We start from the raw sequence: 12,265 nt of genomic DNA, 5'->3' as shown, positions 1-12,265 counted from the left end.
TAGATATACATCACAAATTGCTTTTTAAAAATAGCCAAGGGACCAGCCCCGTGGCCAAGTGGTTAAATTCGCGCACTCTGCTGCAGATGGCCCAGTGTTTCATCGGTTCGAATCCTGGGCGCGGACATGGCACCACTCATCGAGCCATGCTGAGGCGGCGTCCCACAAGCCACAACTAGAAGGACCCACAACTAAGAATATACAACTATGGACCAGGGGGCTTTAGGGAGAAAAAGGAAAAAAATAAAATCTTAAAAAAAAAAATAGCCAAAATACTAAAATATTTCATTATTGTTGTCTATTTCTTAGATGAACTCTCTTTAATTCAAATATTAGAACAAAGTCCATGCAACATCGGTTAGTCTTTGAGTGAATTGTCTTCTTTGTTTTCTAAATATTGCAGCAGACCACACCACATGGCAAAAATGGCTTTACTCTTCCTTCCCAAAGCCATAGCAGACACCTCCAAGGAATAACCTACCAGTCACCTCAAGTCGCAAACAGTTAAGCTCAGCTCTGCGTGTAATTCAGTTTTTACTAACTCCTCCCCCTCACTATTTTTGCTATTTCCCCAAACAGATTTAAAATGTCATCACTGCTTAGCACCTCAACCCAGATTCATACATTTCATAGATAAGGCAGTCACTAATTTTATTTCTTCAAGTTGCTTTCAGCTGGAAGCTTGATTTTGGTATATGATTAAATCACTTATTTCATCATGAGCAAATACTACAAATTATCAACTTCTATGATGCAAAGAATCAGAAGATCTTTATTTTCCTCAGTGACCTAATTAACATTCATACATATCATATTCCAAATTAAAGCTACGTCATAAATGCCATCTAAAATTCTAAACTGTTTCTAAAACCGTACTAAATAACTGTCCTTATCAATAACTTTTTGCAACTAACTCACATACTAATTGTGTTGATGCTGGAAATTATATTGACATATGAATATATACCATAAGATTTTAAAGTAAAGAATTTATTAAAATGTTGACATCCTCTGATTTGCTAAGAATTTTATTTGTATATGAAGCAGCATTATCTAATAATGTTACTACATTCCCCCAAAAAACCTTCTGATTTCAAATTATCACAGCCTCCTGATGTAAGATTTCTTTTATCTTAAAATGTCTGTTTATTCATCTCTCTTTATGACTGAAATAATAAAAAGGCAGGTTTGAAGCTTTCATTCCTTAAAAAACAATGGTCTCTTTGTTTTAGTAATCACAACTCATTGCAGTATGTATACTCCTGGTGTATTTAAGCAAAGCATAACTATCAAAGGTTCTTTCCTGCTGCTCCCAAATCAAGAAGAAAAATACCAACCTCATAGAAAAATAAGCAAAGGACATGAACAGATAGAACACACACCCGCATCCAAACATATACAAAAAGCCTTTACACATATGAAGAGATTCAGCCTCACTCATAATAAGAAAGCTACAAATGAAAAGTACATTGAAATACCATTTATCATTTATTACACTGGCAAAAAACTCAAGTCTAATAAACACTTTGTTGAAACATCTATGGAGAAATGAACTCATAGACTGCTAGAAAATGGTACAACCTCTATAGAAAGCAACACCTACCAAATTACAGATACATTCATTTTACCCAGCCATCCCACTTCTGGGAATCTATTCTATACATACAGTATGAAACGTACAATAAAAAACGACAAATATTCAAGGTTATTCATTGCTACATTATTTTGTCCAGCAAAAGACCAGAAATAACCCAAGCATATAGAAATAGGGGACTGGTTGAATAAACCATGGTATATTCACATAATAAAATACTATGGATAGTAGCTGTAAAAAAGAATAAAGAAAATATCTGCATGCTGATACAGACAGATCTCCATAATATACTGATGAGTAAAAAACTAAGCTGCAGAAATGTACATAGAGTACACTACTTATTTTGTAAAAGGGGGAGAAAATAAAATCATATATGCTTATATATGCATTAAAAATGCAACAAAAGAACAAACTAATAAAATGGGGAAATAGAATGAGAAAAAATATTTATTAGACCTATGGTTTACACTCTTTTCTTTCCTTTTTTAAATAAAATATTTTAAACTCAGACAAATAAAGATAATTTACCTACTCATCTTTTTTTCAAAGTTATAGTCGGTAAGATTTCCAGGAGATGGGTTTTACCAGCATTATATATTTGATCTGATGATAACTAAAAACTCTTGATATTCAACAGAGAAATGATTGCCAAATGCTACAGTCCATTTAATTTCTCTCTATTAATTTTTATGCAGTTTAAATCTAATTAATCAGATAACATATCAGAATAATCTTCCACTGGAACAGCTTCGATGAAAAGTGTTTATGTAGCTCAAATAAAATCAGACACAGAGCCCAAATCAGCACTGTCTTATCAGCTACAAAAGAGCTTTTTCACAGTTTTTCATTTTTTCAATTTGCTTGACAATTCGATGAGGTTATTAAAATAAAACCTAACTTCTCTTTATCGAACCAGAAAAAATTCATTCTCATAGTCCATATTGTAATCAAACTTATTTAACACTAGCAACCTCATTTTCCCAAATGTACAACAATTTTACAAAAATTTAACTTTCTGACAAATGCTAAGCTTTATTTGTACAATGTGCACTTAGATTATAACATTTTATAACATTTATCACTAGATTATAACATTTCCCATACAAATGTTATCATATAACATATGATATATATCATATATACTATATATGTGTGTTATATATAACATGTATGTATGTTTTATATAACACGTTATGTGTTGTATGTTATGTGTGCATGTATGCATATACAACGTGTATATAGCATATATACATTCTTACATATACTATATATTCTTATATATAGTATATATTCTTATAACGTATATATAGTTATAGATATACATATATACACATATAACATGTTACATATATGTATATATAACATATATAGCATGTTATAACATTTATATGTTATGTTATAAACATATAACATAGATTATAACATTTATCACTAGTTATCATACTTAAATTTACAAACTTTTAACAACACTGGACAAAATATTGAAGAATGACAGGTTTTAGCCACAATTATTTCATTTTTTTATGCTTTTTTTTGTTTTGGGGGTTTTTTTTGAGGAAGGTTAGCCCTGAGCTAACATCTGCCACCAATCCTCCTCTTTTTTGCTGAGGAAGATTGGCCCTGAGCTAACATCTGTGCCCGTCTTCCCCTGTTTTATATGTGGGACGCCTGCCACCACATGGCCTGATAAGCAGTACACAGGTCCTTACCTGGGATCTGAACCAGCAAATTGGAGGCTACCAAATCAGAATGTGTGAACCTAACCACTACACCACCGGGACAGCCCCTTATGCTTTTTTTTGGTGAGTAAGATTGGCCCTAATGAGGAAGACTCACCATGAGCAACATCTGTTGCCAATCCTTCTCTTTTTTTTTTCTTTCCAAAGCCCCAGAACATAGTTATATATTCTAAGTGTAAGTCAATCTAGTTCTTCTATGTGGGATGCTGCCACGGCATTGCTTGATGAGTGATGTGTATTGCTTGATGAGCGGTGTGTAGGTCCATGCCCAGGATCCAAACCCACGAACCCCAGGCCACCAAAGTGGAACATGTGAACTTAACCACTCAGCCACGGGGCCAGCCCAAGGATCAATTATTTTAGATTATACTTTTGATAGATAAAGAGAAAGAAGAACCAGAAAATTATATGTAATTCCAAAAAATAAACTCTTCTGATACATTGAAGTTTTCAAAATTTTCAGCAGTTCTATTTTTTCTTAAAAGCCTAGTCATATTATTAAAACAGTTAATCTGCAAATCAGTTAATCAACCCCCAGATAATTAACAGTTGGTGGTACAATTCTTTTATTCTTCTATTCATTCAACAAATATTTATTGAGCACCAATTGCATGCCAGGCACTCTTAGGTTCCCAGGATACAGCAGCAAACAACAGAAACGAAACACCTCCCTTCCTGGAATACACAGTTTAGTGGAGGAGACAATCAAAAATTGTATTTGGCAGGCAGTAGTTAAGTGCTATGAAGAAAAATAAAGTTCCTCCCCCTTTATTCCCTATCCCAATAAATGGCACCACAATTCACTCAGTTAATTAGGCCAATTCCTCTTTTTCTTTAACCCCCATCACTAATCCATCATTTTGGCTCTACTTTTTAAATATATTTTAAATCCAAGTACTTCTCGTCGCCTCCTCCCCAACACCTCACTGCATGCCACAACCATCTCTTGCCTCTTATTACTGCAAATATTCCTTGGCTGGTTTCCCTCCCTGTTTCCTTTTATTCCATCTCTGCACAACAGCCAGAATGTTCCTTATTTAACCTAAGTTAGAGCACGTAATTTTCCTGCTCAAAACTCTCCTGTACCTTCCCTTAGAATAAAATAACACTTACAATAAAATCAAAGTCTCTCTCTTAGTCTACACAATCTGGATCCCGACTGGCCTCCTACCATCGCCTCCTCCCGTCATGCTTCACCTGAGGGCCTTCACTCTTACTACGCCCTCTATCTGGAAGGGACTTCCCCTAGAGAGGCACATGGCTTGCTCCTCCACTCTAATCAAACCTTTGCCACAACAACTTTTTGTAACCACCTAATGGAAAACAATACTCCATCATATGAAACACTAATCACTAAATTGCTTTGTTTATTCAGTGAGCGCTCCACTAGAATGTAAGGTCCATAAGGGCAGGCACTTGTCTATTTTGTCCTCTGTTGTATCCCAGAGCCCGGAAGAGCATCTGGCACATAAAAGTTGCTCAATAAGTATTTGCTGAGTTAATGAATAAATTAATTAATGAATGAAGCCACTAAAATCATACAGCTATATAATATATAACAACGTATGAAACTGTATATAACACGTTAACTGACAAGGCAAGACAATATAACACTCTTCTAATACTTAATGTAATAAAATGCATATGGAAAAAGTTAAAAAGAAAAATACAAATAGAAGAGTTGGGACAGGGTGGTCGGATGCAGTTTTTTGTCTGTTTGTTCTATCTTTTTTAAAATCATTATGCTACATTTATAATTAAAATATAAAAATGTTATTTTTAAAATGGAACTACTACTAAAAAATAAGCAATCAGCAATGGGAGATCATTTCTTTCCTCCCAGTGACTGTCAAGGAGGGAGTATATCAGAATCACCTGAAGGGCTTTTATAAATTTGCTTCCTGTCTCCTCTTTCATTCTCTATCACAAAATAAGCACGCCCAGGGTCTCATTATCAATGAATATTATACCCCTCAGACATCTGAGTACAGGCAAAAAAAACCCCAAAGGCCAAGAAGCACTAAACTAACTCCAAAAACAGAAATACCACAGAACACCACATAGCAAACTCAAGGGTAAAAGGCAGAAGAGGACTCACATTGCCTGAGTGAGTACTACCTAGCAGGTCTATGAAGAATGCTTTAACTCCTTTTTCATTTTTTTTTCCTGAGGAAGATTTACCCTGAGCTAACATTTATACCAATCTACCTCTATTCTGTATGTGGGTCACTGCCACCGCATGGCTGATGAGTAGCGTAGGTCCATGCCCAGGATCGGAACCCACGAACCCACACCGCTGAAGTGGAGTGTGCCAAATTTAATCACTAGGTCATGAGGCCGGCCCTCCATTTTTTTTTTAATACTGTTCCTGCAATGTAAGTGCATCCCCATTTACAGATGAGAAAAATTCACCCACGTGGGTGGTTAAGTTGCTTATAAAAATAATTAATTGATTAAAGAGGTCCATGCATGAACCAATCATGAGACAGTGTCATGAACCAAGTATTATGATTAACTGCTTCCTGTACAGTTTAGGTAATGGGGTAGGGCAGGGGATTGTAAACAAAGCCTTGTGGCCAAAGGCACAGAGTAGTAAGTGGGGAAACCAGGTGCCCATATTTAATTATCAAATGACACTGAGCAAACAGCTTTTGAAAACATCCCCCCAATTTGTTTTCTGTAAGAGCCAGCCTTACAACAAATAAGTAAGAACAGCGAGATAAAAGACTGTTCCTAGACCGAGAGGACAGTTTTCTAACAATAAAATACATAAGACAAAGATCTAGAAGGAAATCAGACTGCAGTTGTGTTATAGGATTATAAGTAATTTTTAACATAGTCGCCAAAATTGTATAATGTTGACATAATGGCTTAACAGCAAAAAAGATTAAACAGTCAAGATTCTATCATTAATATACTTTATGTTAATCTTAAGACTGGGTAGTAGGACACAAAACAATTCCATAAGGTAAGACAAGAAGCAGTTCCTAAAGTGAAGTGCTTTACCAAGACCAAGAAGTAGCAAACACACCATTCTTATAACAAAGGAACCACAGAAATGGAAGGCATCAATGGAGCTAAAAAGAGAAACCATTAGCTGAAAACATCAGAGCAAACTTCTTGCTGGGGGAGAACATTCAACAAGGGGAGGTCAGGCTGAAATAGCAAAGTCAAATAAACACACTGACAGGGTCTTGAGTATTACACTTCTACCACAAATAAGGAAGATAAATTTCATGGTAAAAGTATCAACATAAATCAGCCAGGAATATAGCTGGGTAAGAAAAGATGGCACTCAACAAATGGTGCTGGAACAACTGGATAGCAACATGTAAAAGAATGAAATGGGATACCCTTCCTTACACTATAGATATACAAAAACTAACTCAAAATGGATCACAGACCTTAATGTAAGAGAAAAATTATAAAACTCTGAGAAAAAACAAGGAGCAAATCTTCATGATCTTGGTTGAACAAAGACTTCCTAGATATAACATCAAAAGCATAAGGAAAAAAATGTAAAATAAACTGAACTACATCAAAATTAAAAACTTTTGTGCAGCAAATGATACCATCAAGAAAGTGAAAAGACAATTCACAGAATGGAAGAAAGCATTTGCAAATCATGTACCTAACAAAAGACCTATATCCAGAATATATAAAGAACACTTACAACTCAACAATAAAAAGGTAAATAACTCAATTAAAAACTGAGCAAAGGATCTGAATAAACATTTCTCCAAAGAAGATAAACAAATAACAAATAAACACATGAAAAATTTAGCCATTAGAGAAACGCAAATCAACACTACAGTGAGATACACTTCATACTAGAATGGCTAAAATAAAAAAGATAATAACAAGTGCTGACATGGATATGGAGAAACTGGAACTCTCATGCATTGCTGGTGGGCATGTAAAAAGGTACAGATATTCTGGAAAACAGTTTGGCAGTTCCTCAAAATGTTAAACATAGAGTTACCATATGACCTAGAAATTCCACTCCTAGGTATATACACAAGAGAGATGAAAACATATGTCCACACAAAAACGAGTATACAAATGTTCATAGAAGCATTGTTCGTAACAGCCCTAAAATGAAAGCAATCCAAATGTCTATCAACTGAGGAATAAATAAAATGCGATATATCCATACAATGGAAAACTATTCGGCAATAAAAAGAAATGAAGTACCGATACAAGCTACCACATGGATGAACCTTGAAAACATTATGCAAAGTCACAAAAAAAGACACATATTGTATGATTCCATTTATACGAAATGTGCAGAATAGGTAAACGCATAAAGATGGAAAGTAATGACTGCCTGGGGAGGCAAGGAGAACAGAATGAAGAGTGACTTCTAATGGGTATGGGGTTTCTTCATGGGTGGTGGAAACGTTCTAAAATTAGATTGGGGTGATTGCTGCACAACTCTATGAAGATAATAAAAACCACTGAATTGTACATTTTAAATGGGTGAACTGTATGGTATACAAATTATATCTCAATAAAGTTATTTTTTAAGGCAATGTATTTCACTGTTAAATTAAAAAGTTTAAACACAAAATCTGAAATAGCACTTAAGAATGAATGTTAATTGCTGGTACTCTAGAGTAAATTGAGGAAATGACCTATTGAATAAGTGATATGGAAGAAGACTAGAAATACAGAGATAGGATTTGAAAAATGAAAATACGAAGCTACTGTTCATGAGTGATTTGCAATCAATATTTTAGTAACATGGCCTGGCCCAGTGGCACAGTGGTTAAGTTTGGAAGTTCTGCTTTGGCAGCCCGGGGTTCACCAGTTCAGATTCTGGGTGTGGACCTAGGCACCGCTTGTCAAGCCATGCTGTGGTAGGCATCCCACATATAAAGCAGAGGAAAGTGGGCACGGACGTTAGCTCAGAGCCAATCTTCCTCAGCAAAACAGAGGAGGATTGGCAGCAGATGTTATAGCTCAGGGCTAATCTTCCTCAAAAAAATATATATCTATTTTAGAAATAGTACTACTAAGCTAGAATCAGTATTATCCTAAAAACAAGACAGGCCCTAACATCTTTTGGGCCTCTTTCCTCATCTGTAAAATTACGACTTGCAGCTAACAAAATAATTTTTAAGATGAAGACAGAGAAGAGATGGCTGCTTTCCCAAAAGAATTTGCTAGGCAACAGCCTCTATATGCGTGGATATGCTTGGGCCTTTCAGAATTACAATGAAAAGGAGAGGCACTCCCTCATGATATATGGGAATTGACTAACGTTGCATGTACTGTTCAAGATTTAAATGAGGATAGTCATATAATGAAAAAGTCAAGCCACTGTGGCTCCTCAAACAAAAAAGGATAAGACTGGAAGAATAATTTGGTATCACAGCAGGGAAAGAAAGCAAGTGATGATATACAAGTAATAGTTGGCATAGAGTCTGGTTAGAGAATGTAGCTACGTGGATTTTTGTGAAGAACAGGAATTTTAGGAATGGGTATATTAATTTTATATCTGCTATCAATTTCTGTTATTCTCTGTTCTTTAGTTCCTCTTCAATTACAAAATCTATCTCAGGAACAGCTAAGAATCTGGTGCCTTAAAAATGCCACCTCAAAAGATGAAAGAGATAAGAAAGACATGAAGAGGGGTAGAGGAGTTTGAGATTTACAGTGGAGGGTAGTTAGGGAAGAGAGCTGACTGCCTTAATCAAACCTGGTTAATGATTGTGATGGAAAACAGGAGATGATGATGATAGAGGCGCAGCCAGGGTTAGGCATGGGATCTGAAACTCAAGTCTGTGCATGCTGCTGCCTCTGAATGGGATAAGGAAAAACGGTGAGATCATCCCCTATGAACATGGGCAGGGACAAGCTAGACTAAAGACAAAGACAGTGGGTACTACTCGTATACAGGATGTTCAAGTAACTGAATCTTGGGTCTGATAGTAAGAAGTAGGGTTATCTGCCAAGGCAGGAAGAGGCCAAAAATGAAAAGCCCCTAATAACGATACACAGGGAGTCTAGAAAAGTAACTAAGACAGGTAGGATAGTGCAGTGGTTCTCAAACCATTTTTTTCCCCAGTCCCCTTAGGGCAAAAGATTCCTTAATCCATCTATCCCACAAAACTCCACTTTACAGTGGAAAAAGAACTCCATGATAACAAGGAAGCAAATTTTAGGGAAAACAGGTAACTTATATTTTAGCCATAATGCATATATTCTTAAGTCAAGATACTAGAAAATTACAAGCCAAATGTCACTTGACACAAACATGCATTACTATTCAGTCGAGGGCTAATACAATAAATCACAACAGACTAAACTGATAACACTAAATTAAAGTCATCTATCATATAAACCAAGAATGATAGCAACTAAAAACCACAATGAACTTGACAACATTGACGGTGTTCTGATAAAGAATCCTTCCTAAAAACTCTGGGAAACCAACTGTTCCAGTAGGAGCTCCGCTTGGCTGCCAACTGCAGCTCAGCAGTCAAATTTCTTAGTAGAATACTGAAACAGCATCTTCAGTAACTCGAGCAACATTTCGTTTTACGAAAAACCAAATATTAGTAACGCACTTAAAATACTAGTAAGTAGCCTCAGTTTTTATGAAAGTAAAGATAAAGAAATGAGGGTCATTCACCCTCAAGAGCTCAAGAAAACAGGAAAAGAGAAGAGCACGAGAGTCACGATCATAATGCATAAAGGGACAAAAGGCAAACTATCAAGGATGGTCACGTCCAGTGACGGCACTGGGAGAAGTGTGCTAACACACAGGGAGAAACGTGCCCTGCCTGGAGAAGGAGGCTGCGCACAAGAAGATGAGGAGTAAGGTCTCCAGCCTGCCCCTCCTTCAAACATTCTTTCATGAGGCAACTCTCCCGATGAAAAAACAAGCAGTGAGTAATAACTCTTTTTTTTTTTTGAAGGGAGGAGAAGGGACCCAAGACTGTAACATGGGGTATGATAATTATCTATCTATTGGTTGCACCGAGATCAGAAGCTATCACAGGAAGGATGAAGATGAGCTAGTTCCAAGGCACTAGTGAACCAAGGGGAAAGGGAAAGGGAGTTCAAAATTGGGCTTGGTGAGTAATTAACAGGTAGTACAGGTAGATGATCATCTCCAACTGAAGCAGAGCAACAGTGGTCAAAAATGCAGACTCTGGATCCAGAGTGCCTGAGTAGGAATCTCGACTCCCCCACTTTATTCTCGCTGTGACCTTGGGTAAGTCACTTAACCTCTCTGTGCCTCACCTGTAAAAATGAGGATAATGATAGCACCTACCTAACAGGATTGTTTTGCAGTTTGAATACGTTGTATTTGCAAATCGCTTAACACAATGTCTTGCACTGCACTTAATAAGTGGTACCTAAGTTTTGTTAAATAAGTTGAGGTAGGTGGGAGTTTGTTTTGACACCTCCAAATAAAATGGAGGCGTGCGGGCAAAGTAATGGCAACGAGGGGCGAGAGGGGGGTCACTTTTTCTCAGCGATGAGACCCCCATGAGGCTGCACCTTAGGGAGGGGTCGCCCTGCTGCCAGGATTCAGCAAGCACCCGCTCCCAGGACAGGGGCGCGGGTTGAGAGAAACTTCCTTCCTTCCAGGGCCTAGGATTTTCAGGAACTCGTTTCTGAGAAGTGGCTGAGATTTTAAGGTGGCGATTTCAATTTCCAGGCAATAGACCGTGGGGTGAAATTCTGTTTTGTCTGAAGAGCAGGACCCCTGTCTAGGGCAGGACGGGGTTTGAGTCCGAGGGAGAAGGGTGATGTCCTCTGGGGGACGATGTGCTAAGAGTCCTCATCGGTCGGGCGCGCTCTCGCCGCCCGGCGCGGCGCTCGCCTCGGAGGGAGCACGAAGGCTGCCGCAGCCCCGAGGGAGGCAGGAGAAGCCTCAGAGCAACGGGGCGGTGGGCGCCAGCGGTCGGAAGCGACCCCACATCGCGGCTGCGGAGGGAGACCCGCCTCGCCCAGGGTGGAGGGCGCTCGCCGGGATCTCCAAAGGGAGGGGCCGGCGCTGGCCTGCGGGCGACCGGCCAAGCTCAAGGCCCCAAAGGAGCCTCCCCCCGTCCCGCCCGTGCCCGCCCGTCGGGGGCCCCGGTACCCGGGGTACCTGAGCGTGGGCCCGATGCAGGCCGTGTCAGTGCTCTCGATCTCTCGCAGGATCCGCTCGTGCTCCGCCGCTGTCTCCAGACTCTCCGCCTCCGCCATCTTACCCCGCTCCATAGACCGGGGGCGCCCAGCAGCGCGTCCCCTCCTTCAGCTCAGCTCACCTTTCGCTCCCTCGCTCACCCTAGGCTCCAGAGCCTCCCAGCCTCCGGCTACCCGCAGGCCGACCCCTCCCTCAGGCTCGGCACGCCCCCTTGCGTCACCTCGTCCGCCGACGTCCCGCGCAATGCCCGCTGGGATTTGTGGTTCCCGGGCAATGGTAGGGTGGGTTCCGCTCGTTTATTAATTGAATCCACAAATACGTGTTGAAAGCCCCCTATAAACCAAGAACATTTAACGACACTGCATATGGAATGGTGATCAAGTCAGGTAATGAATGACACCAATCCTACAAATTCTTGTTTAAGACCTTTGCCACAAAGTGCACAAGGCCCTGTAGGCGTGAATAATACAAAAAGACTAATTAGGTTTCTGCAGACAGCAATCTTAAAGCTATCAGGGGGAGAAAGGTGGAGAATCCCAAAACTAAGAACTAAGGCAGAATGTGACTGTAAGCCAGTTCAGAGAATCGAGTTCAGGGATCACTTCTGGCTGCGAAGGATTCATAGAGAGACTGGACCTGGAAGTTTTAAAGGTGTGACTGGAAGGTGTGAAGAGCGCCTAGAAAGCCAGCAAGAACTTCATTTGAAGTGGTATGTAGAGAAGTAGCAGTAAGAGATGGCGCTGATAAGGTACCTTAGAGAGAAATCCTGGGCTAAGAAATTTGTAC

General features: G+C 39.0%; 1 protein-coding gene across 5 annotated transcripts in view; it reads right to left on the bottom strand.

The window, feature by feature from the left end:
• Nucleotides 1-11,724, bottom strand: part of EXOC6B (exocyst complex component 6B) — a 579,301-nt gene extending 567,577 nt beyond the window's left edge. For 3 of the 5 annotated variants that reach the window (XR_011425980.1, XM_070235332.1, XM_070235333.1), the window contains exon 1: nt 11,441-11,712. Coding sequence is in view for 3 of the 5 variants with exons in the window: in XM_070235332.1 (XP_070091433.1) it covers nt 11,441-11,553 (113 nt within the window). In the remaining 2 variants the exon portion in view is untranslated. Of the gene's footprint in view, nt 1-11,440 lie in introns of all 5 variants that reach the window. The other 2 variants (XR_011425979.1, XM_001492091.7) reach the window with 1 other exon arrangement.
• Between the last annotated feature and the right edge of the window lie 541 nt (nt 11,725-12,265).

This window comes from Equus caballus, chromosome 15 (genome assembly GCF_041296265.1).
Source record: "Equus caballus isolate H_3958 breed thoroughbred chromosome 15, TB-T2T, whole genome shotgun sequence".
NCBI lineage: Eukaryota > Metazoa > Chordata > Mammalia > Perissodactyla > Equidae > Equus > Equus caballus.
The sequence above is the reverse complement of the archived record's forward strand: the minus strand, read 5'-3'. Positions and strand labels throughout refer to the sequence as shown.